This window comes from Berghia stephanieae, chromosome 5, assembly GCF_034508935.2.
Source record: "Berghia stephanieae isolate SIO BIC M18660-M18661 chromosome 5, UCSD_Bste_1.3, whole genome shotgun sequence".
NCBI classification, from domain to species: Eukaryota; Metazoa; Mollusca; class Gastropoda; order Nudibranchia; family Aeolidiidae; genus Berghia; species Berghia stephanieae.
Genome location: NC_088364.1, coordinates 55258026 through 55273106, shown reverse-complemented (window position 1 = coordinate 55273106; position 15081 = coordinate 55258026). Strand labels below are relative to the sequence as shown.

Sequence of the window (15081 nt, the reverse complement as noted above, 5' to 3'; positions counted from 1 at the left end):
AGAAGAAGAAGAAGAAGAAGAAGAAGAAGAAGAAGAAGAAGAAGAAGAAGAAGAAGAGGAAGAGAAGAGAGAGGGAGGGAGGGAGAGGGGGGAGAGAGAGAGAGAGAGAGAGAGAGAGAGAGAGAGAGAGAGAGAGAGAGAGAGAGAGAGAGAGAGAGAGAGAGAGAGAGAGAGAGAGATTGTCAGTCTTACAGGCAACCATTCTCCAATGTCACCAGTGTGTAGCCATCCATCCTTATCAATAGCCTCCTTGGTTTTCTCTTCATCTTTAAGGTAACCTTTGAAAACGTTTGCTCCCTTTATACACACCTGGGAAAAATTTTAAAAAGGAATAACCAGTTAACTACCGCACTCTGTAAGTACTCTGGAAAGACACATATTCAAAAATTTGGACAGAAAACATTTCCTTCAAAAAGGGTCCAAGCAACTTTATTGGGATTGCTCGGTTCCCAACAAATCGTCCCAATTAAGCAGTGGCCATGAAATAGAGAAAATTTTCAGATTTGCCATAGTCCACACTGCATTCATCAAGACTTGTGACTGGCAATGCAACTTCTAATGAAAGATCCCTTTGCATGTCAGTCATTGTAACAATGTTTATCAGACAGTGATATTTCACGTCGTAATTTAAAAATTAAATGAGGCTTACCTTAAGGTGAAATTTGATGATAATTCCATTGTTACTGCATGACATGCATATTCCTTCACCGAAGAAGACCGGTCACCCATGATTCCTCACTATTCAAAGGCGAGTTGGTGGTTATGTAGAGTACGATGCAGTTGTCTGATCTATATAATCCTTTTCAGAATCACACATACTATTTCCTTCCCACATGAATTTCTCACAAAATTGATATGTATAGGGTGGCAGAGGGCGGGCGGTGAAGGAATATGCATGTCATGCAGTAACAATGGAATTATCAAATTTCACCTTAAGGTAAGCCTCATTTAATTTTTAAATTCCATTGGTTACTGCTGACTATGCATACCTTCACCGAAGATTTTAAAGCCATAACCGCCAATGAGCAAAGGACTATCGATTATTAAGTACTGCCAATCCAAAGGCTGTATCCTTATTCTTACGATCGGTTTATTATAGAACTTACCAAAGGTAGATGCCCTAGCCCACCCCGCTGATTTGAGTATAAGTGATATGTCAATATTTCTAACAACTGATGAAGTGGAGGCTGCTGTCATGCTATGAGATGTAAATATCTTTGTATCAATCCCAGCTTTCGTTAACATCAGTTTAATCCATCGACTAATTGTGTCTTTGGAAACCGCCGCATGAGGGCTCATAAAGCTCAGAAATAATTTTGAAGATGAGCGAAACAGTTTTGTACGCTTAATATATTCATTCAAGTAAGTAACTACACACAATCTCTTGTCCTCTATAAATGCGGGTAGGATGACGGTAGTGTGACACCCCCGCGGATTGGAGTGTTTCAACACTTTTTTAATGGAAAAAAATTGCTTTTGTTCGTTGTATAATACAGTCATCGAGATCCAAAGCATGGTTAGTCTGGCATCTTTGGCCAGTGACTAATGCACATAGTGTAACTAGTTTTAGCGTTAATAATCGAAGACACAATTCTCGACCCGGAGAAAGTGTTTCCAAGAATTTAAGAACTATAGACACATCCCATGTGGTGCAGTATCTGGGATTACTGGGACGTGAATTAAATACACCCCTCATAAATCTAGTAATAAGCATATGTTCGCCAATAGGTGGGTTATTGAAAATGGTAGATAACATAGAACGTGCCGTATTTATAGCACTATAGCTGTATTTCAGTTATAAACAAGTGCAACAAAAATTCCAGACAATTCGAGACATTTTCCAGCAGAGGTTCCCATCCTTTATCCTCGCAAAATTCCAGCCATTTATTACAGTATACAGTATATTGCAGTCTTGTGCTTTTCCTCCATCCCTTCATAAGCATTTTGATTACCCCCTTAGATAATCCTAGACTAGTGAATTTGTCCCTGACACAATGCATGCTACCATGTTTAATTTTGGATACAGCGGGTGCACTGCTGCAGGATCCTGAGGAAGTTGAAGTAAGGATCTCTGTCCTGTCAGTAATTGAGGGGAGTTCTGACACAAATGCATCATTTTTGGCCACCATATCTGTGACTCCCATTTCGGAATATCATTAACGCCTTTGGTGTTCTGTCTCGAATAATTTTCCTTAATACTCTGGGAATGAGATTGAATGGACAAAAAATGTAAACATATTTATCCCATTTATGAGCTAAAGTGTCAACAGCCAGTGCTTGTGCATCTGGGTGACAAGACATATTTCTCAATTTGATGATTAATGCGAGACGCAAAAAGGTCAACTTCTGGCGTTCCAAAAGTGTGGCATAACTGCTCAAATACAGTTTTATTCAGCATCCACTCAGTATGGGTATCGAGATAACGGCTATAAAAGTCTGCTTCTGTATTATCAACTCCTGCGATATGACATGAAGTTAACCATATATTCTTCTCTTTGCCCCACAGCAGTAGTTCTTTGGTATAATTATTGCACAACGAAGATTATGTACCGCCCATATGATTAATATAAGCCACTGCAGTAGTATTGTCAATCTGTATTTGAATGTGACAATTATGTAAATTGGCACAAAGTGCCATAGTGCCCAGTAAAGCTGCTCTTATTTCCAACACATTAATATGTTGTTGTGATTCCTCATAGGTCCACATACCTTGTGTCACTTCCTCCCCCTTAACTGCACCCCAGCCTAATTTGGAAGCATCAGTTCTAATTATATAATCTGGGTGATTTTGATACAGAGCTTTCCCACTGTAAACCCCTTCATTTATCCACCATTCAATTTCATTGATACATTCTTCTGTCAATGTTATACATTTATCATAATCATAAGAAACAGCTAATGCTTTAATTTTTGTCATCTCTAATTCCCTATAGAATAAAGGACCATATTCTACAGCGGGGAAGCATGCTACAAACGTGGCAATGAGTTGAGCTACTTTCCTAATGGATACATGATTAGCTGAAATTTTAAGGGAGGAAGCTTTTAGAATGATTGTTTCCCTTTTCTCTTCACTAAAAGAAACCCTCATATCTAACGAGTCGAGTATGAAGCCCAAATGGTGTAGTCGTTGAGTAGGCACTATCGTAGATTAGGGAGATATGTCAAACCCTAATGATTTAAGTGTCATCATGCTATATGTGATATTATCCATAGTCTCTTGGTAGGAGCCACCTTGTAAGTACAAATCGTCAATATACATGCTTGACAAATAGTTCTTTCTTCTAAGGTGGGCTAAATAGGGCGTAAAATATTTGTAAAAATCCTAGGACTGTCTCTAAACCCTTGAGGCAATACTAGATATTTATACACTTGTCCCTTATGACGAAATTTTAGGTACCGAGTAAATCGGTTGTCAATAGGCAAGGTGTGAAAAGCACTAACAATATCGAGACTCGCCATATAGCATCCTGGTTCCATTAGATGTAAACATGAATCCAGACTCTCCATTTTGAAATGTTGATAGCATACATGTTCATTAAGCCATTTGAGATTCAATATCATTCGAAATTTGACACCTGATTCGCAACTCTTTTTAGCTCTAAGAAATACATTATTCATAAAATCTCCACTATCAAATTTACATTTTTCGATAATTAATTGATCCTCCATTTCTTTTATCATTATGTCTAGGGCGTCTGATTCTTCCATATTAAACCTCAGTTCAGGGGGCAATCTTGTTTGGTAGGGTTTACTATTGAATTGAATTTCACAACCTTTAACACATAGTAAAACAAAAGGGTCATTAGTAAATTTCTTCCATATATGTAAATAATGTCGAGTGCGCCCTCCTAACGGATGGTCTAAATTCTCAAACTCAAAACTTACTCTTTTTACTTCCTGTTTCCTGAGCCCCTTTTCATGTACGGCTGCCTGTTGTGAGTTTGGTGGTTATAGTTTTGGTAGTTGTTCTGCCTTCGTGTCTGGGTCTGATGACCTTTTTGCCCCCCTCCCCATCCTTTCTTCCAGAACGGGGTTCTTTGACCTAAAAAAGGAAACTTTTTCCCAGCACGGTTGGTATTGTATGGTTCCATACGTTATTTTGTGAGTCGTTGTGTAATTTTTTGAGTTTCACACACATCCTTGATTTTATCAGGTAATTGTTCTCCAAATAGGAGACTTTTGACAGGATACGAGTCGCTACACAGTTGAGAAAATTCTTCTTTAAGTTCTCCTTTAAACAAAAATCGTCTACAGATGATGATAATGAGACGAGTTAGCCATTAATGCCAGTGAATCCGCAAGTCTTGTTACCGCATTTTTAGCATCTTCGTTTAAATTGTCCAGTGCACTTAAACTGTCAAAAGCGCCAATAGCCGCAGTGATACCCTTCATCATTCCTTCTTGAACTTTGACTAAATGTGTGTCTCGAACTCTAGTGGGATTAGACACCATCTTAGTAATTTCTTCATTGCATTCTACCGCTCTAAGTCTAGAACAATTCTGCGGGACTTCATATTTAGCATATAGCCGGTTTTTGGTGCTATTATCTATTCCCTTCTCTAAAATATTAGAAATTCCAACTGCAATGTCGTCGTTGATTATGGGCCTGATGGCACAACTGTGCCTGACACGTCCTTAAAGTATGCGATGCTACAGTTATCACTAGCAACGTCTTGGTCATGTCTATTTATATCCGCTTGGGAAGTCCCAGCCACATGAGTCATTTCATGATCGTTACCTGGAAAATCACAGGTTTCATTAGGGCTATCTTGTTGAGTTTCACTTTCGTGATAGTTATCATACGCCGTTTTCAATTCGGAAACTACGGGAATAATTTTAGTCAACTCCGCTAATTGTTCTCTAATCATTGATAATTCACTGTTTTCGCATTTTTTCCCTTTTGACTCTTCGCGATTAGCGAGAGTATTAGTGTGGCTCGTATTCGACTCTTCGCGATTAGCGAGAGTATTAGTGTGGCTCATATTCGCCTCTCTTTCCTCTTCGCGATTAGCGAGGGAACTATTACGACTCATCTTAGCACAATTAGTGCGTGAGAGAGAAGTCATAGCCGATGATTACCCGTAGACTGCGATGTTGTAACACTATTAGTGTTCAACGCTTCATTTTTTTTTTTTACTCAACTTTTCTTTTCCCTTTAGAACACGATTTAGGACCTTTCTTTGTAAAGTCATCATGGTTTATTTCTGCGACATTTTTCTCCGATCTCTCACTAAGAGACAGGAGTGATTTCACGGCGTCTGCCATTGTTTATAACGAACTCAGCCTAGTCTAGCTAAAACAAGCAAACACCGGTAAAGAGGGATGAATAGTCCAATACAACACAAATAATTCTAAATTCTCCACAATAACACAGTCACAGTTAATTTAATAATGATATAATCCAGTAAATTGTTCGAAAGAGCTCAATGAAATTGGATAATTAATCCGATGAAATTGAAAGTCGTTGATCATTGGGTGTACCGGTAAAGAGTGAGGAATCATGGGTGACCGGTCTTCTTCGGTGAAGGTATGCATAGTCAGCAGTAACCAATGGAATGAAAAACAACACCTTAATCTACGTACCTCTAACAATGAGAGACAAATCTTACTGCACAGAACAATTAATGAATTTGCAACTAATAACGGTTGCATAAGAAAACAACAGATTAAGAATGCATTGTCTACCCATTCATCTCACTGAACAAAGTATTTGGTGGTGACAGCCTCGAAACAAGCCATCACCCATTATCCATCGCACCAATGCATGCAAACCTAGCATCGTGGTCATTGACCCATGACCATGAACGTAACGATGGAAGTCGATAGTCACTAACAGGGGACACAGGTAAATTCTATTGTTCACACCTGTCACGAACAGTATGACAACACACCTGTTGGCCGTCCCGTAAGACTAATTTTCATTTTATGAACCATCATTTTGAATGATTGTAGACAATGAAAAAGCTCTTTAAGGGGACAGTCAATGTGAAATTTTGTCCCCATTAAGCGGCAGGCCATCCCAATTAAGCGGCTGGGAATTGGAAAGGGTATGACTTTTTATATCGAAAAAAAATTCAGTTTCCAAGGAATCGTCCCAATAAAGCGGCGTCCCCAATACCGGCTTGGACTGTATTGATCAATTTAAATGACACTCATCATACCAAAAACTATCAAATCTGGGATCTTGCAAGGTACCAGGTTTGTCATTTTAACTCGATTGACATTTGAAGGACAAATTTTCTGGCCATATCTTTTAATATACGTCTCTCCAGAGTACAGCAGTTAACTAGTTAAGAAAAAGAGAGTGGGTTAATAAAGAGTGAGTCTCATACATCAGTATACACGCATCTCCATATTGCCAAATTGGAAACTAGAATATCCTGTGTCTTGCCACACCATAAAAAATCATAAATTTGCCACTGGTTTCTAGGGCAACTAGAGCTTTACTCTGCATCATACAAAAGCTAATTTTGCAGGCAAATTTTTATGGCCAAACTGTGATGACAAAACATAATGTTAACACATATGAATATGAATTTTACATACTGTTTCTGATGGCATTCCCATGGCATAGTAGCCTAGCAATTTATTATAGTAAGACAGTATGACAACATTTTTCTAAGTGCAGTACAGTTAATACTGCAACTTGAAACTACAAATATCAGATGCCTTAGGGTTGTCATAGCCTATGCATGAGGAAGATTAAAATATTTGTTGTCCATACTGTCTCGAAATATGCCTATTACAAGTGATCACAAGCACAGATTAGATCATAACAATAATGAAACTATTTGCTATGATCCCAAATTTGCCAAATCCAAGACCTGGCACTAAAACAGAGCATGGCAGCATATATTATCTCCTTTGCCCTATTGCTAGAATTTAAATCATCAAAGCGATGAGAACAACTGATTCGCCTACCTCCCCTTTGTTGTTGTTTGAGTAATAGTCCATCTCTGGCACATCTGCCAATTTGATCATGTTGCAAGGTAGTGGGGGTCCAACATGGCCTGGTGGAGAAAAAAGTTCGTTTTTCTTGTCAGTTTGAGATCAAACCCCTTTTTACCATTGAGGGAGTTAATCATTAAAAAAGTGTGGTGGTCAATGATCCAGTTTTGGCTGAAATATAAAGTCTTGGAAGTCTCAACGTTAAAAAAAAAAGTAAATGAAAGTTATATATTTATTTCAAATTTCAAGGTCTCTTGTTCCATTTAGATTCCATAAACCTCCATTTGAGTCATACTAGTCTATGATCAGAACATTCAAAGCAAGGCAAGAGATGTGCTGGAAAATTTGAACGACTGAGTCTGGTAAGGTATGATTAAAGTGTAATAATAAAAATAGATTGTAGTGAAAAGGGTAGTTGGTTATCGACTCAACTTTTCAGATAATTCAGAAATTACTGTTTTTATGTAGTCTGTCCACAACAGTACTGATTAACTTATAAATTTTCATGAGGTGAATAATATGACATGAAAAAGACATTAATGATTGCTGTCGTGTTCAAATTAAAAGAAATAACTTTGATGTTAATTTGAACTTTTCTCTTCTGAAAAAAAGGATGATTACCATACAATAAGGAAATTCGTGCTGATCTGAGTGATGTATTATGAAGACATAAATCTTACCAGCTTCACTGTCTCCAACCAGGGTCAAAGTGGCAACCGCAGAGTTCTCTGTTTGACCATAACCCTCAAGGATCTACAAAGTGGATGTAAAATAAAAAGGATGAAATAATCTTCTTGCTATATAACGATTTAAAAATTAGCAATTCATCTCTCTTATGTTTTTTTATGATATGTTAATATTAGTGCCGCGCTGAGGACCGGACCGAGGACCGGTCCCACGGTCTTTTAGCTGTGAACCGTGGTCCAGTCCCAAAGAGGAAGACCGCCGGCGGTCCTCACTTCTTATCACCTTTCAACGGTCTCGCGCCATACTACTTCCCCAGCGATTCGTTGCCTCGGTCCTTTGCCTATCTTCCACCAATCACCACCCATCCCACTTAATTAATCGCACCCACCCCCCTTTGCCATACACTAAACGACACAGACGACCATAGAGGCAGACGACCACCTCCCTCCACTCCGCAAACCGCCCTTTCGTGTGTGAGATGGGGGGAACAGGAGGCGCACGCCTTGGACGATTCCATTATACGGGGTAAATTTCAAAATTTACTACACCATAATGATCGCAATGACAATGATCTATGATGAAGGCATGACCCCTCTTCTCTAATGGGTTATTGTTTGAAAAAATATGTGACTACTAAAGATGTGTGTGTGTGTGTGTGTGTGTGTGTGTGTGTGTGTGTGTGTCGAACCTAGCAAGTTGCAAGTCTGATTTTTTGTTTTCTTTTGTCCATCTCTTGTCGCCACTCCTTTCTATCGCATTGTTGTCATTAAAAATAATACAATAATATTAAAATTTCGTTTGGTGTTTTAACTAATCAAGTAATATGAGTTTCATTAGTTTCTTCCGTCCAAAAAAAACCAGTTATAACGTCTGTATTTTTAAAAGGTCCAATAGAATATTTGGGGACCCCGATAGCTCAGTTGATAGAGCACTCTCTTTATACGCAAAGGGCCAGAGATCGATCCCGGGTGCAGTCGATTTTTTTCTGAATCCCTGTCTACTCAGCAATGAATGAGTTTTGTTAGATCTGGCGAAAAGTCACCATCGACCCCTCTTATCACCTCATCCACCCCCTCTTATTATAACTTCACGTCTCTCTCTTACTCTTCAATGCTCGCTGCCCTCTAATGTGTGTGTGTGGGGGGGGGGGGGGGTAGGAGTTGCGTGTGTGTATCAACGCCACGAACAACTCGATCAACGCCTTGGGCGATGCCATTATCTCCGTTAATGGGGATAAATTTCAAATTTTATTAAATTATCGAAGTAACAATGAAGTACGGTGAGCAAATAAAGAAGGCATCACCCCCTCTCTCTAATTAGGTTACAATTTGAAATGAGTGTGACTACTCCGTGTGTTTTACTCCTGTAGGCCACGGTTTTCATCGTGTAGCGGTCTTTAACGGTTCAAGAATGAACGGACCGGTCTAGAGACCGGTCCTTGCGGTCTTCATTTCCCAAGGACCGTAGGACCGTGGTCCTTAAGCTTGCCAAGGACCGCCCCGCACTAGTTAATATGGACAATATTTGCCAAAAAGCTAACAGCAAGCTAGACTTTCTCTAACATAACCTTTCATCATGTCCCAGGCAGTAAAAGAACTGCTATTCCAACTGGTAAAACCCAAGCCTAGAATACAGCTTTAATGTATAGGATCCCCAGACGAAAAACGCCATAAACCAGAAGTCCAAAGGCGGGCCACGAGGTTCGACATTAACAACTATGACAGCAGCATAAGCGTAACACTGATGGCTGAGAGCAACTGATTTGTTTGTTTTTGTTTTTAAGGGTTTTATGGCGCTTAAGACAAATATAGGTCATTTCAGCACCTGTAAAAAGGAAGAAAATAAAAAAATTATGGATTTATAATTGATTGAAAGGACATGAGTAAAAGTAAGACAAAGGGGAATGGTTAAAGTAGGGAACAGATGTAGATTCCAATAGCATACTATCAGAGTACTTAGTTTGAGATCAGCTAAAAGTATCATCCAGACACAAGAACAGGATCTCACTAAATAAAAATTTAACAATAAATAACAGTGAGAGGGAAAAAAAATCTTCTCCCAAAACTAATACAACACATTTGACGGTTTCCGGCAAGGGTCAGGACAAAACCAAGTGATCCCATTCCAAGACAAAGACAGAAAGCAACTCAGTAATCACATATAAGGTTATACATAGAAGATACAGCAAGTGACTTCCTGCAAACCATGGAAGGTCAAACAATCCCACCAAGAGAGCCACTGGATAATGAAAATATTCTTTAAAGGTCATTCAGTCTCTTTTTACAAGCACAATGAGGTTATGGAATTCCCTCCATGACAACGAGAAATTTTGACAGTAATGAAAATTTTACTTGCCAGTTAGAAAACATTTCTGTTGTGGATATACAGAGACAATATAATTATTGACATAAGTACAGAGCATGCATCTCATTATGGAACTCACTAACTGCTTGATTTTTGAATTGCCATATTAATACCTCCTCGTTTTGGATATTAAAATTGTGATATGGGGGGTTGCTCTTAGTATGATGAACTATCCTAATTTTATAGTATTTGTCAAGCACAATGTTACCTGGATTTCAACATTAAGAAAAAAATCACTATTTAGTATTTTAACAAGGAGAAAATCAATCTACAAAAAAAAAAAAAAGGGAAAGAACAAAATTTTAAAGGAGAAAAATCCTGCCATATTAAGCTATTAAGATCAATTCTGACTGGGGGGTATGTTATTGCAGAACTTTTCTTATTATTATAATACTCGGTTGAATAGCTTAAGCATTTTCAACATAAAAGTTACAGCCATACAAACAGGATTCAAGAAATTCTGGCTTGAAATTACTGACACTTTCTAGTAAATGACAATATATGATGTCAGGTTAGAATAGAATCAAACCTCTCAGACGGTAAATTCCTATTTCGATTTATTGCTGCTGAATTAAGTGCATTGTATTCTTTCATGACTCAAGAAGACAAAATGAAAACATTGTAAAGAAAAGGCTTAAGCATAATTAATACGATGATACAATTGACTGACCTCATAGACAGACTCCTCACATCCCATTTCCTTTTTTTTTTAAAATCATTATTTCCTATATCTTCCATTTTGAAGCCTGTTAATTAAAGGCTTTTATGCTAAACAACCTACAGAGAGCAACACAGATTTAGAAAAAAATATTTTGCCATGAACCGATTGCTTAACACCTATTGATATTTTTAAAATACCTTCTTTAGGTGCTTCTGATATCCTGAAACAGGGAACCAAATTTTTTTTTTTAAATGTAGAATATGATGTAAATATTCTGATCAACATGTGTGAAAGTAAAAATGACATATAGGTTCAATTCATAACAAGTGAACTTTCATCAGGTGAGTTTGATAATAGGTAATTGCAATAAAAATAATATGGGTCATGATTCAATTATCTGTATACTTACCGGACATCCCACAATGCATCTAAGAAATGTCATGACTTCCGCAGATAGTGGAGCTGACCCTGTGGTGATAGCTCTAACTCTCCCACCCAAGGCAGTCTGGACTTTCCCAAACACAACCTTGTCCCAGATACTGTTATTTCTGATTATACCTCTGAGAAAATTTTAACAAGAACTTAGTTATTTAAGAAATAAATACGGTGATTTGAGATACTTTTTAAAACATAAAAGTTCTGTCATCCCTGAAATAAAATTTGAATAATGACTTTGCCATTCCAAGTTGATCAAACATATTTATCCAATTCAGAAAAGTGTGGAGCGGGCACTTGTATCAATAATGATGAGAAAAATAGGATATGAAGAAGTGCCAGATGAAAACAGAGAATAGAAAGTCACGGGGTCAGTGCCAATACATTCAACCTCATTGAAAATCGAGCAAATTTGTTTGATTTTTCATGCATAGGAACTCGAGAGAGTTAAGGATTTAAGAGTGCCATAAAGCATTTCAATTTTTCTAAAATTGTAATTTCAATAATTTTTCAGGCAATTTAATCCAAAGGCAAATAGCCGATGAAGAAAAAAGGTTTTTGGTGTCTCCTGTTATTCTGACCTGACTTTATCAAGGCATGGGAAAAAGGCAACATGGAAGGGGACAACAAACATCGATGGTCAGAAGTAAAGATAAGAAATATTTTTGTACATTACTACTAATACAACTATCAAAGTTTTATTTTTCATGTCACTAAGTCACAATAAGAAGATTCTCATGTCACAAGTATAGGCAATTTAAATTAGAAGCTTATCTTTCTTTATTTCACCTCTTCAACTCCTTAGTTTTGCTACTCAAGGCGAGACTGAATAGCATCTTCTTGATTTTACTTGCATTTACACCACTTGATACCTGTGAAAAATACATTTCCATTATTGTAAAACAATTTTCAAAAATTCTGGTAAAAGAAAAAATTATTGCATCCAATTCAATTTACAATTTACACACTTAACTTCCAAATTAATCGTATATCTTTTAAAACTGGATAAGTTCTGGATCCTACTAAATTGTGGAAAGGAGGGAGGGGGAGGTACAGATCTTTCTGTTATCCATCTTAAATGCTCGTTGCCTGCTCTTAATTTTTACTATCATTGTGTGTGGTCGAATTGTGCAATTGGGGTAGGGAGAGTAACTAATCATCACAAAACCCATTGATCGTTTACTTTTCACTCACCTTGTCATAGAGGCGGTTCAGCAATCTAGGAACTGAGGGGAAGATTGTTGGCCTCAATTCCTTGATGTCATCCATCAACTTCTTCACATCCCCTTGGAAGAAGCCAATGGCACCACCTGATGCCATAGTGGATGTCTGAAAAGGATAAAGTTAATCTATTAATTATTTTGCCATTACTAATATTCAGGTTATTATAACAATCAGTTGTGTATCAAACGACTTTTCTGGAGTTATATTTTATTGAGAATAAATCATTGGTACAACAAGAATACAATGAGATGCATTGCTCTGTCTAATATTGTTTGAGAACCTTACTTATGCAGGCCTGTAAATGGTTGGTGAAAAAATTGTTGGAACTTTCTGAACACGCGAAAATAGACCAACAGGACAAAATATGGATTAATCAATGAACACAACACAGATATGACACGTCAATTGACTAGTCAAATCATGTCACTTTCTCCAACTCATTTATAATACAATAAGCAGGTCCATATTTTATGGTACCCAAAAAATAAAATCCCAATTATTTGAGTGAGTATACACATTTCTGGTCCCAGGTCTGAGTTAATTGTAAAATGAAAGGAAAGGAAGAGAACAATTCCTACCTTTTTGAAGGATGTGTATCTAGTGCTTGACACGAGAAGCTGCTTTATCTTCACTCGTATTTGTTTGCATTAAATTTTTAAGCTGATTCTTTCTTTTATTCGGATTAATCCTTAGAAGAAGAAGAAGAAGAAGAAGAAGAAGAAGAAGAAGAAGAAGAAGAAGAAGAAGAAGAAGAAAGAGAGAAGAAGAAGAGAAGAAGAGAAGAAGAAGAAGAAGAAGAGAAGAAGAAGAAGAAGAAGAAGAAGAAGAAGAAGAAGAAGAAGAAGAAGAAGAAGAAGAAGAAGAAGAAGAAGAAGAAGAAGAAGAAGAAGAAGAAGAAGAAAGAAGAAGAAGAAGAAAGAAGAAGAAGAAGAAGAAGAAGAAGAAGAAGAAGAAGAAAAGAAGAAGAAAAGAAGAAGAAGAAGAAGAAGAAGAAGAAGAAGAAGAAGAAGAGAAGAAGAAGAAGAAGAAGAAGAAGAAGAAGAAGAAGAAGAAGAAGAAGAAGAAGAAGAAGAAGAAGAAGAAGAAGAAGAAGAAGAAGAAGAAGAAGAAGAAGAAAGAAGAAGAAGAAGAAGGAAGAAGAAGAAGAAGAAGAAGAAGAAAGAAGAAGAAGAAGAAGAAGAAGAAGAAGAAGAAGAAGAAGAAGAAGAAAGAAGAAGAAGAAGAAGAAGAAGAAGAAGAAGAAGAAGAAGAAGAAGAAGAAGAAGAAGAAGAAGAAGAAGAAGAGAAGAAGAAGAAGAAGAAGAAGAAGAAGAAGAAGAAGAAGAAGAAGAAGAAGAAGAAGAAGAAGAAGAAGAAGAAAAGAAGAAGAAGAAGAAGAGAAGAAGAAGAAGAAGAAGAAGAAGAAGAAGAAGAAGAAGAAAGAAGAAGAAGAAGAAGAAGAAAAGAAGAAAGAAGAAGAAGAAGAAGAAGAAGAAGAAGAAGAAGAAAAGAAGAAGAAGAAGAGAGAGCAGAAGAAGAAGGGGAAGAAGAAAAGAGAGAGAAGAGCCGATGTTGGAACAGAAAAAAGAAAAATTCACAACATGTGAATGACTTAACTTCCTTGTGATTGATGACTGCACCAATCTCTCGTTTGGACAGTAAAAGGAGCCGAAAATCCACTCTTGCGGATAGAGTAACGCGTCGACAATGTGAATCCTAGTTGTTTGCTTGTTTAGTATGACGGCACTTGCAACACATTCGTTGTTGATAGTTTGTGATTTCTAGGGTTTAGGGAATGATTATACCTATTTTGTTTTAGGTTTACCCATGCAACACATTGTTGTTTTAGGTAAAAGGGTTTTAACCATTGCAAACATTGAAGGTTATAACAGCGCCAGTAAAAAGGAAGAAAATGGGAATGAGTAAAAAGTTCAGAATTACAATAAAGCACCTAGAAGAAACAAAGGAACTGGACAATAGACAATGTAGATCAAAGCACACCACCAATGTACTTAGTTTGAAATCACCTATAAGTCTCATCCGGACACAAGCACAAGATCCAACAAAGAGGAATACACTCAAATGCTTGCATTATACATTCAAAACAAATAAATATAATGATACATAACAGAGGGATGATTTACAAGGAAATAAATATCATCTCCCAAAACAAAAACTGTGCATTTGACTGTTTCCCTCCCAGCCAGGACTACGGCCAGGGCGAGGACAAAACCAAGTAATCTCATTCCAAGACAAAGACAGAAAGCATGTTGGAAAACAGGTACAGGGGGATAGAAGACACAGCAAGTACCTCCCTGCCCACTATGGGAGGTCAGGAACCCCACCCAGTTGCAACACATTAAGGTCATATCAGCGCCAGTAAAAAGGAAGAAAATGGGCTAGTAAAAAATTCTAGAATTACAATTAAAGCACCCAAGAAAATGTAACACAAAGGGGAATTGGTTAAAATATTAAACAGATGTACATTCCAAGAGCACACCGTCAAAGTACTTAGTTTGAGATTACATAAAAGTCTCATCCAGAATGCCCACTAAGAGGAACACATTCAAATATTTACAATCATATATAATACATAAAATAAAACATAATACAGTACATAACAGAGAGATGATTTACAAGGAAAAAAATATCATCTCCCAAAACTATACATTTGACTGTTTCCCTCTCAGCCAGAGTATCCGGCCAGAGCCAGGACAAAACCAAGTAATCTCATTCCAAGACAAAGACGGAAATCAAGTTGGAAAACAGATATAGGGGGATAG

General features: G+C 37.4%; 1 protein-coding gene across 28 annotated transcripts in view; it reads right to left on the bottom strand.

Moving 5' to 3' along the window:
* LOC144973240 (long-chain-fatty-acid--CoA ligase 5-like) overlaps positions 1 to 15081 on the bottom strand; it is a 91907-nt gene that overhangs the window by 11154 nt on the left and 65672 nt on the right. For all 28 annotated transcript variants that reach the window (XM_078915419.1, XM_078915418.1, XM_078915417.1 and 25 more), the window contains 6 exons: positions 12290 to 12424; positions 11885 to 11967; positions 11070 to 11220; positions 7629 to 7701; positions 6922 to 7010; positions 193 to 309 (listed from right to left, as the gene is read on the bottom strand). In XM_078915419.1, coding sequence (XP_078771545.1) covers positions 193 to 309; positions 6922 to 7010; positions 7629 to 7701; positions 11070 to 11220; positions 11885 to 11967; positions 12290 to 12424 — 648 coding nt within the window. The remainder of the gene's footprint in view (positions 1 to 192; positions 310 to 6921; positions 7011 to 7628; positions 7702 to 11069; positions 11221 to 11884; positions 11968 to 12289; positions 12425 to 15081) is intronic.